The 17111-nt window shown below is 44.1% G+C and overlaps 1 protein-coding gene across 2 annotated transcripts in view; it reads left to right on the forward strand.

Moving 5' to 3' along the window:
* Nucleotides 1–17111, forward strand: part of AFAP1L1 (actin filament associated protein 1-like 1) — a 41588-nt gene that overhangs the window by 19402 nt on the left and 5075 nt on the right. For both annotated transcript variants that reach the window (XM_011931525.1, XM_011931526.1), the window contains exons 12-16: nucleotides 1045–1190; nucleotides 1856–1928; nucleotides 4064–4175; nucleotides 11788–11952; nucleotides 14775–14953. In XM_011931525.1, the coding sequence (XP_011786915.1) occupies nucleotides 1045–1190; nucleotides 1856–1928; nucleotides 4064–4175; nucleotides 11788–11952; nucleotides 14775–14953 (675 nt within the window). The remainder of the gene's footprint in view (nucleotides 1–1044; nucleotides 1191–1855; nucleotides 1929–4063; nucleotides 4176–11787; nucleotides 11953–14774; nucleotides 14954–17111) is intronic.

The following is a 17111-nucleotide window of genomic DNA, read 5'->3' on the forward strand; positions in this document are numbered from 1 at the left end:
ATTCTGCATACTTTTGTTTTTCCAGAACTCACCAGGATGTCCCGCACTAGAATACTATGGGCTCTAGAAATATTTGTTGAACAAATGAGTGAATGAAGTATGATTTCATTTCACCGATTCACTGTCCTTCTTACTCACGGGCAGCAGCCTCCTCTCTGAGGTCACGCAGAATACGTGGACTCTCTCTTCCACATGGCAACACTTTGGCAATTTAGAATTTAAAATGTTAACACTAGAGGAAAACAGAAAACTAATTTGTCCCATTACAGATAGGAAACTGAGGCCAAGGCAGCCATGTGCTTTATCCAGGAGTCCACCAGTGGTCTCTTGGTCTTGTCCTAGAACCTGACCTCTTGGTCTTGTTTTCTGCCCAAGACCCACTGCCTCTCTCAGTTCTTAAATTTCAAAAAGTATCTTCTCTATAACTCACTTTTATTTTTGGTAGTTTGAGAAAGGTCCCTTATTTCTCTTATACATGAGCAAAAAAATGTGCTTTATTTATTCAAGTTTAGTATCTGTGTGCTAATTTAATTTTATAAGATGCTCTTCAAATGAGAATTAACATAAGTCCATGTTTAGTTGACTGGCAACTTCTTGGAGATTTTCCTATACATAGTATTGTAATTATTTGGCAATTATAACACAAGAAAAAATTTTGATTGAGTTATATGAGAAATGACCTCTTCTAATAAAAAATAAATATTTTTTAAAAATTCAGAGAACACCCAAATGTTGGTTTTATATCCTAATGGTTTGAGGAAGGCTCTGAGAATGGAAAGTGAGAGTAGGGAGGCCTCTGTCTTAGAGAGGTCATCAGGGAGGGCCTCTCTGAGGAGGTGACATTTGAATGGAAACCTGAATAGATGGAAGAAGGGAGCCTCTTGGATTTCTGGATGTGTGCTGTAATCTTATTCCTCTTTGACCCCTGAGTATCGGGTACATAGTCAGTACTTACAAATATTTCTGGGTTTGGCTGAAGTCAACAGGTCTCCAGAAGCTCTGACAGTAGGAAAATGAACTCTACCTTTGCCTCATGTCCTTCAGGCAAGCTGTTCAGAGGACATGGGTCGCTGGCTCGGGCTGCTGCTGGTGGAGATGGGCTCCAGAGTCACTCCAGAGGCACTGCACTATGACTACGTGGATGTGGAGACCTTAACTAGCATCGTCAGTGCTGGGCGCAACTCCTTCCTGTAAGTGTCAGCTGCACCGGCCACACCTGCCCAAGACCTTTCCTGTCTCCAACCCTCTCAGAGGCTGAGTACAGCCCTGGGCACTGGGAGGGAAGGGAGGAGCTAAGGAAAGCTCTGCTTCCTTGGGAAGTTGGAATAGGTGTCTTCCTCTTACAGCAAAGAGTGGGGAGCTGGCTGAAGGAGGTAGCCCAGGGTCAGAGGCAAGCTGTGGATGGAAGGAGCAAAAGTAGAGAGGCCTTGGAGTAGTGGCCTGGGTTCTGCCCTCATGCCATGGGACTTTAAGCTTTCACACACTTGAGCATGGACACATGGCTAGTATATGGCATTCGGGTACTAGAAGAGCCAGGTTCGAGTCCCAGCTCAGTCACCACCAGCAGTGGAAGCTTGCACTGGTTGCTTGCCATCTCAGATCTCTGTTTTCTGACTCATAGAATGGTGGGGATGAATTACCTGCCTTGCAGGTTGTTATGAGAATCACATTGGTCCTGTCTGTGACACCCTAACACAGCCCATGACACAATGCTTCCTGCCACCTTGCTTGTACTAATCTTCTGACCTGCCTTAAGAGTTTCTGCCAGAATCAATGAGAGCGGTGGAGAGGAAAACACTATAAGTCGCAAAGCATCATTGTCATTGTCATTGTCATCATACCTTTTATTTTCTAGATATGCAAGATCCTGCCAGAATCAGTGGCCTGAGCCCCGAGTCTATGATGATGTTCCTTACGAAAAGATGCAGGTACAGTCCCTTGGGGCTGCCCAGGAACGTGGCAAAGGCCACTTATTAGCTCTCCCTCTTTCTGCTCCCTTTACCTTCTGCCTCAGAGAGATCATTTTCATTTAAGCAGCAGTAGCTAGAAGGGGAGCCCCTTCTTATCATAGAGCATGGCTCAGGATGAGGAATCCCTGGCACAGGAGGCTGGGTGGTGCAGTGGAAAGAGACCCAGGTTGGGAGGAAGAAAGGGCTCTGTAGACTGCCAAGCACTACCAAAAGGTGAGGCATTGTCTCCAGTTTGAGCAAGATGCTGGGACCCTCCTCCTGTTTACCGCTCTGTGAACTTATCCTCCTGATTCTGTGGTGTCTGGGGCGGGTGCTGACTCTGGGGCCAACCTGCAAGCCTTCACCTAGTGACTTCGTGATCTTGGAGCTTCAGCTCCCAGGCCAGTCTCCATGTTTTGCTTGCTAAGCCAGAGAAATACCAACTTACTAATTTACAGTGAGGCCTGAGTAGCCATCACATGACCTGGAATGCTCCTGGCAGCATGCCCTGTGCTGTCTCCTCCCTCAGAAAGCAAGAGGAGAGCCACATTCCAACCAGACGCTGGTGGGTGGGTCAGGCCTCACCATTAGCAGGAGAGAGAGGCAATTAAGCTGTGTCTGCAGATGTGTCTGCAGACAGGACCTCTGCCTTGGACGGTGCTGGATGACACACTGAGTTTTCATCTCTAGGACTCCCTTTTCTGGAAATCTCTCCAGTCATCCTTCTGTTCATATGATCTTTCTTCAGACTCAGATAAACCTGTGGATGCAGCTTGAGGTTTTTCTCAGTTGCAGAGTTTAGTGGCCAGATAGCTTAGCACTTAAGGATGTGAAGTTTGAGTCAGACTCAGGGCTGCTGGTCTTCGCTTCCTGACTCCAAAAGGATATGATAAAACCTACCTTCTTGGATGGCTGCAAGAATTAAATAATACTTTATGTAAGAAAGTTTAGGCAAGGTCTGGGTGCCATGGCTCATGCCTATAATCCTGGTACTTTGGGAGGCTGAGGTGGGTGAATCACTTGAGGCCAGGAGCTCGAGTCCAGCCTGACCAACATGGCAAAACCTCATCTCTACTTAAAAACTACAAAAATTAGCCAGACATAGTGGCACATGCCTGTGGTCCCAGCTACTTGGGAGGCTGAGGCAGGAGGATCGCTTGAACCCAGGAGGTGGAGGTTGCAGTGAGCCAAGATCATGCCACTGAACTCCAGCCTGGGCAACAGAGCGAGACTCTGTCTCAAAAAAAAAAAAAAAAAAAGTTTAGGCTGGGCACAGTGGTGGCTCATACCTGTAATCCTAGCACTTAGGGAAGCCGAGATGGGTGGATCACTTAAGCCCAGGAGTTTGAGACCCGCCTGGCCAACATGGCAAAACCCTGTCTCTACAAAAATTAGCTGGGCATGGTGGTGCGCACCTGTTGTCCCAGCTACTCGGGAGGCTCAGGTGGGAGGATCACTTGAGTCCAAGAGGTTGAGGCTGCAGTGAGCCATGATCACACCACTGCACTCAAAACAAGAAATTAGCACAGTGCCTAGACATTGGAAGTTCTTATACAGAGAAGTAAATAGTACTGTTGTTGACAACATCATTATTATGTTACATTATTAACATATTTAACTCACGGTTCCCTAAGCTTTCACTGGATTTTTAGTATTCTTAATATTCTTCATGCACAAATGTATAGTTAATCTATTAAGTTATGTAACTTCTATCACTGGCTCATCTCATCCAGGACTTTTCTTCTTGAGGGAAGACTCTTTTCTTTTTGAGGCAATTCAGAAAATCAGGATACTTCCAAATGTTCTAAAGACAAAAATATCTATGATAAATCAAATATAGCCACCCACAGTCTTTTGAGATTTTCTAATTTTCGTCTCAGCAGGTACTACAGTTTAGGGTTGCCTTCTGCTGCCCCCAGCAGAAAAGTATAAGGTTCAAATGATACACTGCTAGCAAAAGTGCTTTATAATTTGTGAGTGCTGTGCAAGTCTAAAAATGTAAGACCAAAATCTCAGAGCAAGAAGACCCCATACTGAGCAAAGACCGTAGTACAGCCTGCATTGATGAGTCTGCGCCTGCCTGAACTTGACTGTCTTCCTCCATCTCCCACCAGGACGAGGAGCCCGAGCGCCCCACAGGGGCCCAGGTGAAGCGTCACGCCTCCTCCTGCAGTGAGAAGTCCCATCGCGTGGACCCGCAGGTCAAAGTCAAACGCCATGCCTCCAGTGAGTTGTGTGTAGGCCTCCCCTGCTGACTAGGGAGGAAGGGAAGGAAGCAGTCCATAGGAGGGATCTCAGAATCAGTTCCTCTGGTGGGTAAATAAATGAGCAAAGTGAGATGCAAGAAAATACTCTACCCTAAGAAAAATCACAGAGCAAGCACAATGAAAAAGGGCAGCTAGCATGTGGCCTCAGAGGAAAAATGACAGGGAGTTGGGGGGTGGGGAGGTACTATAGGAAACTGATACCCAGTTTCCTCAGGTCCCAACTATAGGGGAGGCTGCTGCTCAGCTCCAGCAGACAATCCCCATGAAGCAGTACCAGGCCCCTAACACCAGATTTGCCAGTTACTTAAAAGAGACAGAAATCTAGACTTTAGGTGAAATCTACTTATTTTTTAATATCAGCAACTATTTTTTTTTTTAATTTAGCACTGAATGAGGCCAAATAGAGAGAGAGAGAGAGACTGTTGACAAGCTCTATCTGTTTCAGAGGCTAACAATTTGTGATTTCTGATCTGGGGTAGTAAGTGGAGAACTGAACCCATCCGAATACCCTGGAGCCAGCTGCCATGAAAGCCACAGCTCACCTTGGTGTCCCGCCCTAGCTCTGCCTAGCACCCCACAGGAGCTCAGTGAATTGCCTGATTGCCACACTGCACAGTAATAACTAAGTATGCCAGGCAACTCTGTTGTAAATTCTGTTTTACTTCCAACAGTAATCTGTGCTCCTGTGTGATTTATCTTTATGAAGAAGCCAGCTTCCTGTGGGACAGCATGTTCCAAAAGTTTTTTCTTTGTTCCTTTACATTTATTCCCCCTGCATCTCAACAGAGTCAAGTTCTGTTCTATGCTTTTTGTAAACTTACTTTTATATTTTAATACCTATTTTTAAAAATACTTTTCTATATTATGGCTCCATTTCATTTGTATAGATCATCCCTTCTGAGGGTCAGGAAATCTGTATTCCATTCCTCATTCCTCCCTTGACTACTGAATTACTGTGTACCTCCAGGAAAAGTCCTTTCCCCTCTCTGGGCCTGAGTTTCCTCTCTGAACAATCAGAAGGGTGTTGTGTAACTTTGCACTCTACTCTTAGAGATACTGGAAATGCAGGGCCTTGTGAAATGCCCATTTTAAAATGGAAATCTAAACTGAAAAAAAGCATGTAAGATTAAAGAAATCACTGAATGTCAATGACAACAACAAAAAACTAACAAGCACACACAAAAAAGTAGACCCTTTCTTCAGATCAAATCTTATATGAAAGCCAAGATTATAAAAGAAAATAAAAGTGGAGCTACTCTGGTTGAGGCCCACTTGGCCTCCACTTTTCCTGTTAGCCATCACCGTGGGGTCATAAGTTTCCTTGAAGGGCAGTGGGAAACCACAGTGGAAGACTGCTAATGAATTCCAACAAGGTTGTTTTTTAGATGAAGAAACTGAAGAAAATAAAAGAGAAGATATCTTAATCCATTTCTCCTGCTATAACAAAATCCCATAAGCTAGGTAACTTATAAATAACAGAAATTTATTTCTCATTGTTCTGGAGGCTGGGAAGTCTGAGATCAAGGTGGCAGCCAATTTGGTGTCTGGTGAGGGCCTGTTTCCTGGTGATGACCATCTTTTTGCTCCCCGGGGTCTCTTTCCCAAGGGCACTAATCACACCCATGAGGGCTCCACCCTGGTGACCTAATCACCTACCAAAGGCCCCACCTCCAAGTGCCATCACATAGGGGATTAGGTTTCAACATATGAATTTTGGGGGATGTAAACATCTAGTCTATAGCCAAAGGATTTTGCCCACGATCATGTATTAATTGCCTATTGCTACATAAGAAATTACCTAAAATTTAGCTCCTCTAAACAATAAGCAGGAACATGTGTTATGTCACATGGTTTCTGTGGATCAGGAATCCTAAATGGCTTGGATAGGTAGTTCTGGCTTGGGGTCTCTCATGAGATCTCAAGATGTTGGCCGGTCATCTGAAGTCATCCAAAGTCTTGACAGGCTGAAGGATCCACTTCTAAGATGACTCACTGCATGCCTGGCAAGTTTGTGCTGGTTGTTGGCAGGAAGCCTCAGTTCTTTGCCATGGGGATCTCTTCATAGAGTTGCTTGTCCTTGTGATGTGACAGCTGGCTTCCCCCAGAGCAAGCAACCCAAGAAGGAACAGCAAGGCTGATACTGCAAGGTCTTTTATGACCTATGGTTAGAAGTTACACTCTGTCATTCTACAATATCCTAATGGTTACACAGGTCAGCACTGTTTAGTGTGGGAGGGGACTATAAAAGGGCATGAATATTAGGAAGGAAGAATCATGGAGGCCAAGTAGATTGCTGAGAAAAATGGTGGTGTGAGAAGCTACATGGACCCACTCTCTAGCAAAACAGCTGTAGCTGGTGAAATTTATTAAAACAAACAATTATTTAAAGTCTGGAAATTTTCCTGAGGGCAAATGAAGAAACATTTATTCTAGAAAATTTGCTAAATCTTAGTAAGAACAGTGAGAGTTTGTGGCATTTGAGCCACAACCTACCCCTTTATTCCCCAACTCAGTTTGAAAGAATCTTCACTCCAGGCACATCTGGACAAGAAAACAGGGCTCCTTCTTTCCCCAGCTGCTAGTCAAGGGCTACAGTATCTCCCCCGGAAGGGCAGGCTGCCAGTATTTTTTGTCATACCCAGCTCCATGCTGCAGAGGCTAAATTCCAGGTGATTGCAGCCAAGAGGTAGGAAGCGCCCTTCCTCTACCCAGATGATAGAGCAAAGGCTTTGCCCCAGGTAGGGTAAGCCAAGAATACTGGGGCCCTGATTGCCTTCATCCTAGCTCACTTGTAGGGCAGAGGTTCCATGCTGGGAGAGGCAAGCAGAGTAGACCAGAGGTTACTGCCCCCACCCAGCACCCTGCTCATAACAGGAATGTCACTCCAAGAGAAACAGGTTCTTAATTTGTTTTGTGCTGCTATAACAGAATACCAGAGACTGGGTAATTTATAATGAACAGAAATTATTAGCTCCTAGTCTAGAGGCTGGAAAAATCCAAGATCAAGCTGTTGACCTCTAGCAAGGGCCTTCTTGCTGCATCATCACATGGAAGAAAATGGAAGGGCAAAGAGGCAAAAGGGGGTTGAATTTGCCCTCTTTTAACGGCATTAATCCCACCCATGAAGGCAAAGCCCTCATGGCCTAAATCACCTCTCAAAGTCCCATCTTTTCATACTGTTACAATTGCAATTAAATTTCAACATGAGTTTTGGAGGGGATGAACATTCAAACCACAGCACAGGTCATTGTTCCCACCCCTGGATCCAGAGCAGTGACTCAGAGATTTTGCCCAGCGGGGAAAGGCAGGCCATAAGAACAGAGAACTCCAAAGCTCTTCCTCAAAAGAACTGACTTTAGTTGGAACAGAGTGTGGGAAAGTGTAAACCAAAGGATGCTCTCAAAAACAATGGAGATTTGGTGGTTATGAGAACAATAAACTAAACCACAGGCTATTTTGTCAGAGAGAACCATAGAAAAGAGACAGCTAAAAATGCCCACAGCTGGGTGTGATGGCTCACCCCTGTCATCCCAACACTTCGGGAGGCTGAGGCAGGTGGATCACTTGAGGAGTTCAAGACCAGGGTAGCCAACATGGCAAAACCCTGTCTCTACTAAAAATACAAAAATTAGCCAGTCATAGTGGTGGGCACCTGTAATCCCAGCTACTCGGGAGGCTGAGGCACAAGAATCGCTTGAACCCAAGAGGCAGAGGTTGCAGTAAGCCGTGATCCTGCCACTGCACTCCAGCCTGGGTGACAGAGTGACACCCTGTCGCAAAAAAAAAAAAAAAAAAAAAAAAAAATTTAACAGAAATTTTTTTAAATAAAAAGAGCCCTCCTAGGGTTAGAATAAATCTCAAAGATGAGCCTCCAAAACTATCCTATAAAGGGGCTGAATTTAATTGGATCAGACCGTGGAGTAATTTATGCATTGTCAAAATCAATAGAGCAAACACCTGACAATTAGTAGAGCCTAACAGCTGGGTGTAATAGCAACAGAGGCAGACTGCTTAACAGGAGATCAGAGAAAGAGTCAGAAATCCCTGCTAATATGCTGTCACACCAGAGTGACTGTACACATGCCAAGGGTATGGCCTCTGAGGAGCAACATCAGTGGCTTCATACTTCAAGAGGAAGTAGACTACACTAAAATAGTTCAGACAAGTCACTAAACATATAAGAAAATAACAGCCCAACAACCCGGTTGGGGGGATGCATATCAAAAGATACTACAATATATTCTCTAAAATGACCAGTTTTCAACAAAAAATTATGAGACACACGACGAAGCAGGAAAATGTGACACATACAGAAGGAAAAAAATCAAGCCACAGAAACTGCCTGAGAGAGGGCCCAAATGTAGAATTTAACAAAGATTTCAAAGCAGCCATTATAAATATATTTAAAGAACTTAAGGAAACCATGCTTAAAGAAATAAAGGAACGGAAGATGACAGTGTATTAGCAGATAGTCTATATTATGGATAGCCTATATTATTGGTAGCCTCTATCAATATATTATTGATAATAGCTCATTCCTCCTGCTATAACAAAATTCCATAAGCTGGGTAACTTATAAACAACAGAAATGTATTTCTCATTGTTCTGGAGAAATTGGTTTCATACTGCAGGAGGAAATAGACTATGCTGAGTACTACACTACACTATACAGAACACTACAGTAGAGGTACATGGAACTACACTACAGTTATATGGAATATAGCTATATGCTATACTATATTATACTGTAGTATATAGTACAGTCATATGGAATATATTATTGATAATATATTGATAGAGGCCTCCAATAGAAAGATAGAAATTATAAAAAAAAGAATAAAATAAAAATCATGAGGCTGAAAAGTACAATAACTGAAATGAAAAACTCACTCAATGGGCACAACAGTAAATTTGACCTGGTAGAAGAATCAGTGAACTTGATGATAGAAAAACAGAGATTATGCAAACCAAAGAGCAGAGAGAAAAAAAGAATGAAGAAAAATGACAGAGCCTCAGAGAATTGTGGAACACCATTAAGTGCACAAACGTGTGTACAGGGAGGACTACAAGGAGAAGAGAGACAGATGAGTATTAAAAATATTCAAATAATGGCTGAAACTTGCCAAATTTATTGAAAAACATTAATTTATACATCCACAAAGCTCAGTGAAATCCAAGTAAGATAAAGGCAAGGAGATCTACAAAAGACACATCATGGTAAAAATGCTTATACCAAAGACAAGGAAAAAACCTTGAAGGCAGAAGAGAAAATCAAGCCATCATGTATAAGAGAACCCCAGTAACATTAACAGCTGTCTTCTCATCAGTAACAAAGCCAGAAGGCCCTCCATGCTGTATTTATGATCAGGCTTGAACTGCAGGGTAGTTGTGTCAGGAACTGATTTTTGCATGGGTCACTGGGTGACCACTGCAATCCCTGCAGCAGCTGGCTAGACAAGACCCCCAATTATCCATAAACTGCAGGAATTATTCTGCACTGACTTATATAAAGCAGCGTGCAGCTCTGTATAGCGCACCAAAAGAAAAAAAAAGAAAGTAAAACTTCCCCCAAGAGGTTGAACTATGGCCTTGAAACAGCTAGAACAGTATTGCACAGCATGGACCCTGGAGTCAGAAAGACATGGAGACATGGGTTTAACCTCGGCTCTGCCACCATTAGTAGTGGGACTTAACCGCTGTGTAGCTCAGTTTCCTCAACAATAGAAGAAAACTAATTATAGTGTAAGTTTTGTGGGCTGGGCGCAGTGGCTCACTCCTGTAATCCCAGCACTTTGGGAGGTTGAGGCAGGCTGATCACTTGAGGTCAGGAGTTCGAGAACAACCTGACCAACATGGCAAAACCCCATCTCTACTAAAAATACAAAAATTAGCCAGTGCACCTGTAGTCCCAGCTACTCTACTTGGGAGGTTGAGGCAGGAGAATCACTTGAACCCCAGAGGTGGAGGTTGCAGTGAGCCGAGATCACGCCACTGCATTCCAGCCTGGGTGACAGAGCGAGATTCTGTCTCAAAAAAATCAATTAAAATCAAAACCACAATGAGATACCATCTCACACCAGTTAGATTGGCAATCATTAAAAAATCAGGAAACAACAGGTGTTGGAGAGGATGTGGAGAAATAGGAACACTTTTACACTGTTGGTGGGATTGTAAACTAGTTCAACCATTATGGAAAACAGTATGGCAATTCCTCAAGGATCTAGAACTAGATGTACCATATGACCCAGCCATCCCACTACTGGGTATATACCCAAAGGATTATAAATTATTCTACTACAAAGACACATGCACACGTATGTTTATTGCAGCACTATTCACAATAGCAAAGACTTGGAATCAACCCAAATGTCCATCTGTGACAGACTGGATTAAGAAAATGTGGCACATATACACCATGGAATACTATGCAGCCATAAAAAAGGATGAGTTTGCGTCCTTTGTAGGGACATAGATGCAGCTGGAAACCATCATTCTTAGCAAACTATCACAAGAAGAGAAAACCAAACATCGCATGTTCTCACTCATAGGTGGGAACTGAACAATGAGATCACTTGGACTCGGGAAGGGGAACATCACACACTGGGGCCTATCATGGGGAGGGAGGAGGGGGGAGGGATTGCATTGGGGAGTTATACCTGATATAAATGATGAATTGATGGGTGCTGACGAGTTGATGGGTGCAGCACACCAACATGGCACAAGTATACATATGTAACAAACCTGCACGTTATGCACATGTACCCTAGAACTTAAAGTATAATAAAAAAAAATCAATTAAAAAAATAACTTACATGATGAGTAAGTGGGAATGCAAGTAAATGGCTCAGCATATAGTGCCTAGTGTATAGTAAATAATACATTTTTGCCATAATTATTTGTTTTTATTGTCCATCATAGTGTTGAACCTATAGTAGACCACCAGGTCTCTCCCTCCCCCAACCCCTTCCCCAGTAATAAAATGGATAACTGACTGTAGCTCAAAGTCTAGAATCTCTGGAGATCTGAGTTATATGGAACGGTCTCCTTGTCTTATAGATATCTGAAAACTGACTATAAAATCTGCTCCTTTAAAACCAAAGTATGTGCTACATCACAAATTTGTTTTTTAATAATACTATCATTATTACCTAACCCTTACTATTTGCCTACTATACTAAATGCTTTTCATTAATCATCTCATTCAACCCTTACCACAACTCTAAGAGTAAACTGTATCCATATCCTTGTTTACAAATAAGGATCAAGGGGGAAAAGGCACAGTAAAACACTACCAGTCTCTTTTGCCTAATGTCACACAACCAGGAAGGTCAAAAATGCCCAAATCTCAGGCTGTCTGTTCCAAGGCCTTGCTCCTAGTCCCTGTGCCCTATGGCCTCCCTTTTGCTTCTTAATTCCTTAGAGGATTCACACTGAATATATCTAAGGGACTTAGTCTAAATATTTCCATTTTATAGATGGAGAAGTTGGGGCTGAGAGAGAAGCTGACACCACCCAAGTACCTTTGCCAGAGGTCAGAACTGAGGGCCTTTCCCTTCCCCACATCTCTACAGGTGCCAATCAATACAAGTATGGCAAGAACCGAGCTGAGGAGGATGCCCGGAGGTACTTGGTAGAAAAAGAGAAGCTGGAGAAAGAGAAAGAGACGATTCGGGCAGAGCTGACAGCACTGAGACAGGAGAAGAGGGAACTGAAGGAAGCCATTCGGAGCAGCCCAGGTACCTATGTGATTGTGGTTCTGAGCACTTATGGGTGGCCAGCTCATCCTTAGGCACAGTAAAGGGAGGTCTCTTGCACAAGTCACCTCGTTTCCTACCCAAGAGGAGTGGGCTTCTCCTCCCCTTCGCCTTCTCCTCTTCCTCTTCTCCTCTTCATCATTATCATCATCATTCTTCCCAATTAAAGAAAGTGCCATCAATTTAATAACTTGTTTTGGAGGGATGAAAAAGCATCACAATAATGTATACACTTAAAGTAGTAAGAAGCAATCTGATTTTAGAAATGTGAAGCATAGAAGTGTGCCTTAGAATCAAAGAAGTAAGAGACGTCATTTTGAACCCCACCTTTATTCATTCACAGATATATGTGAGACATTGGTCCTAGTGCAGGGAATAATGGACATGACACCTTCCCAGGATCCTCTTCTGAAATCAGGGACCTCAGCAGGCCCTGCCTGCTCTGGGCTTCTCCACACCCTATTTTCTGCTGTGTTTCCTTTGCACTCTAACTGCAGTTCAACACACTTTAAGCCTAAGGTTTCTCCACGTGCCGGAGGGAGCAGAAGTCCTGTTGCTATAGATCATGTCCACAAACATGTAGCCCTATGAGAATCTGGTGGACCTATAGACCCTTTTCTAAGAAGAAACACCACAGTTCACAGTGCTGCAAAAAAAAAGTTCAGGAGCTCATGTGGCTGCCTGTGGAGCCTATCCATAGATTGCCTAAGACTCCATGAACCTCAGATTAAGAACTTCTGGTTTAAAGGAGAAGACTTGTTCTGTGTGGCCAAGAACGAGAATCAACAGGAGGAAGGCACAGGAAGGCAGTTTGGTTTCCATATAAAGAATTTTCTGAGTCAGAACCAGGATTTGGAGCAAGTTGACTATCCTTGTCCTGCTCAATTTTTTCCGCTATGGCACTATCACTTGGTAACATATTAGATTGTTTATTATATTTATTATCTATTGTTTGCCACAGACACACAAATATAAGCACTGTAAGGGCAAGGATCTTTGCCTGCTTTGTTCACTGATATATCTAGGGCCGAGGACAATGCCTGATACATGGTAAGCATGCATTAAATACATGGTGAATGATGAATATAAAGAATTCAACATTACTGGAAAATCCTCCAGCACAGCCTCCCTCAGAGCAAAGAATGGAACTGATTTTTAAATCTGGTAAGACCCAACACAGCACTTGGAATGAGAAAGGTACTAATAAAGGTTTGTTAGATTAAATTGAAAAAGTGAGCTGGGTGCCATGGTTCACGCCTGTAATCCTAGCACTTTGGGAGACTGAGGCAGAAGGACCATTTGAGTGCAGGAGTTCGACACCAGCCTAAGCAACATAATGAGACCTCATCTCTATTTGTCTTAAAGAAAGAAAATTTTAAAAATTTATTTAAGAAATTTTAAAAATAAAAATAAATTGGGGCCAGGTGCGGTGGCTCATGCCTGTAATCCCAGCACTTTGGGAGGCTGAGGCAGGTGGATCACGAGGTCAGGAGATCGAGACCATCCTGGCTAACGTGGTGAAACCCCGTCTCTACTAAAAATACAAAAAATTAGCCGGGTGCGGTGGCAGATGCCTGTAGTCCCAGCTACTCGGGAGGCTGAGGCAGGAGAATGGTGTGAATCCAGGAGGTGGAGCTTGCAGTGAGCTGAGATCAGCCACTGCACTCCAGCCTGGGTGACAGAGTGAGACTCTGTCTCAAGGAAAAAAAAAAAATTGAATAAGCAGCAAAATCCTACTGAAAACTCTGGTGTCTGTAAAGCCCTGCTATGACAGTTGTTTACAAGTAACAGAAACCAAAGCTAACCTGGCAGAGAAATGAAAAGAAGATGTAACTGGAAAATTGAGTGATCTGGTGTAGTGGGGTCCAGGGACTTAAATGGTGTCACCAGGAAGTTTATTTCTCATACTCATGCTTCTACCCTTCTCTCCTTTGGTTTCATTCTCCCCTTGTGATGCCACAATGGCTGCACAGTGCCAGCCCTCACCCAGCCTTCCCAGCCAACCCAAGCAAAGAGAGCTTCTCCTCCCAACAACCACCACAAAACCCTCTGGATTCACTCTGATTGGTCCCACTTTCATCCTTAATCCAATCACTGTCACCAGAAGATGAGTTGTGATTATGGGGCAGACCTAAGTTATGTGCCAAACCCTTGAACTGGAAGCAGAGTCAGCCCCACTCAAACTAGAGAGAATGGGGGTAGGGGAGCAGGTGCAGTAGCTCATGCCTGTAATCCCAGCACTTTGGGAGGCCAAGGCTGGTGGATTACTTGAGGTCAGCAATTTGAGACTAGCCTGGCCAATATGGCAAAACCCCATCTCTACTAAAAATACAAAAATGAGCTGGGCGTACTGGTATGTGCCTGTAGTCCCAGCTACTCGGGAGGCTGAGGCGGGAGGATCGCTTGACCCCAAGAGGCAGAGGTTGCAGTGAGCCGAGATCACCCACTGCACTCCAGCCTGGGCAACAGAGTGAGACTCCATCTCAAAAAAAAAAAGAAAAAGAGAGAAGAGAGACAGAATGAGAGGGGGAAGGTGGTTTCCCAATGAAAACTCAAGAGTGCTATTTCCAGGAGATGGTGAAATGGGTACCAGACATTATAAAGACCATAATGAGACCTCATCTCATTATGAAGCTGGAACCCCAGTATGGAACTGGAACCCCAAGCCCAGAGTCCATCTCTTAACCAAGACTGGGGACTGGAAAGGCCCACCAGGAGGGGCAGACAAAGGCATGAGGCCCTGCCAGATTCCCCGACACTTCAGGTCAGGTTCAGCTGTTTCTTATCAATGTATCTTGATTCAGGAGCAAAATTAAAGGCTCTGGAAGAAGCCGTGGCCACCCTGGAAGCTCAGTGTCGGGCAAAGGAGGAGCGCCGGATTGACCTGGAACTGAAGCTGGTGGCTGTGAAGGAGCGCTTGCAGCAATCCCTGGCGGGAGGGCCGGCCCTGGGGTTCTCCATGAGCAACAAGCCCAAGAGTGGGGTGAGTCCAGGGCCTTCCATGCCAGGGGCAGCTACTCCTGTATCCCTCCACACACTGCAGATCTCTCCTTCAAGATCACTCTTTGGAGGTAGGGGTTATGCCCATTTGCAGACAAGAAAACTGAAGTCCAAAGAGGTGAAGGGCATGCCATGGATGGCACAGCTAGGAAGAGGACTCTTGGAGCAATTTCTCTTGATTTTCTGGCCTGTTCTTGTCTCCATAGCTGCATCACCATTTGACTTTTTACCCTAAAGGTGATCTTAGAAATGGCCTTGGGGTTATTGATGATAATAGTAGCTACCATATGTTGAATAACAAGCATGTGTGATCCATTACTATAGGCATCTTAACCTGTATTATCTCACACAATCTTCATGGCAGTCCTATGAGGTAGTTTAGGGGTTGACAGACAAGAAAACTAAGGTTCAGAGATGTCGAATGACTTGCTCAAGGTCACTCAGTGAAGTGGGAGGCAGGATTCCAAACCCAGGAAGTCTTAACTCCAGAACCCTGCTCCAGAGCCCTCCAGTGCAACATGGCGAAACCCTGTCTCTACAAAAACATACAACGGTCTCACATGCCCTCTTCTGGGATCTCCAGGGTACCAGGCCCTGTCCTCAGTGCTCTGTATCCATTATCTCTAATGCTCCCAGTAACTCTGCAAGAAAGATTCACCCACCTCCAATGGGGCTCTCTCAGAGAGGACTTCCCTGACCTCATCTACGCTGGCGTTTCTCAACCTCAGCACTACTGACATTTTGGCCCAGTAACTCCTTCTTATAAGGGACTATTCTGTGCATCAGCAGGATGTTAGGGATGTTAAGGTCCTACCTAAGGATATCAAGTAGAATGTTAAGCAGTATCTCTACCTTCTACTCACTGGTTGCCAGTAGCACCCCCCGACCAGTGACAACCAAAATATCTCCAGAAATTGTCAGATGTTCCCTGGGAGAGCAAAACTGACCCTAGTTGGCCTAAATTACAAACAGCTCCCTCTATTATTCTTCCTCATAGCACTTAACCACAATTTGTGTGTATGTGTGTGTATATATATATTTGTGTCCTTGCTTGTCCAATGTCTGTCTTCTCCACTAGATTCTATTTTTGTTAAGAATTGGACTACATCCATTTATCATTAAATTCCTGACCCTTTACAGAAAAATAGTGGGAGTGCAAGAAATATTTGTCAAATGAATAAATGTTTTGCCTGCTTTCGGGTGAGGAAATTGAGACTTAAAGAGACGAAATAACTTGTCTGATAAGTATGACTTATCGGGAGGCAATGTGTCATTATTATTGTTGTCCCAGGTCACATTTCCTGGTCACACCACACCTGATTGAGCCAGTGCTGTGCCTTCCACCCCTACACTTCCTTTCCATGGGGTGTTTCCAACCTCATTATATAGATGAAAAACATGTCAGCCAAGGACAAAACTTCCCAGAGTCACAGAGGGCTGGTGGAGGAGCTAGCATTGGTTCATTCATCCCAGCTGCTTCCTCCCACCAGCATGACCTGATATTCCCATTCCAGAGCACTTTTCCCTCAGTTTTGGATCCTTCTGACATTCTTTGGAGATAAAGAGAAGCTTTCTCTAAATTTCTTGCAGGTTTAGCTGTTACGATGTCACCCTTAAGGAACTACATCTAGTAAGGTATTATACTAAGCAATTACCTGGAATATGTAAGGAGTAAAGGTAATTTCAAAAATGAGAAGGAATACAGGAGAGAGGTTAAAAGTCAGACCGTGGGGCCAGGCAGGGTAACTCATGCCTATAATCCCAGCACTTTGGGAGGCTGAGATGGGCGGATCACTTGAGGCCAGGAGTTTGAAACCATCCTGGCCAATATGGTGAAACCCCGTCTCTACTAAAAATACAAAAATTAACTGGGCATGGTGGCACATGCCTGTCCCAGCTACTCAGGAGGCTGAGGTAAGAGAATCACTTGAACCTGGGAGGTGGACCTCCAGCCTTGGAAAGAGAGCAAGACTCTCACAAAAAAAAAAAAAAAAGAGAGAGAGAAGGAACATTCGGACACATGTACTGCGTAGATGAACATTGGCAATATTTTACTTAAGTGAAATAAGTCAGTCACAAAAAGACGAACACTGCATACTTCCGTCTATGAGGCAGATACCGCAGTCAGAATTACAGAGACG

This window comes from Colobus angolensis, unplaced genomic scaffold (genome assembly GCF_000951035.1).
Source record: "Colobus angolensis palliatus isolate OR3802 unplaced genomic scaffold, Cang.pa_1.0 Scaffold90, whole genome shotgun sequence".
Taxonomy (NCBI): domain Eukaryota; kingdom Metazoa; phylum Chordata; class Mammalia; order Primates; family Cercopithecidae; genus Colobus; species Colobus angolensis.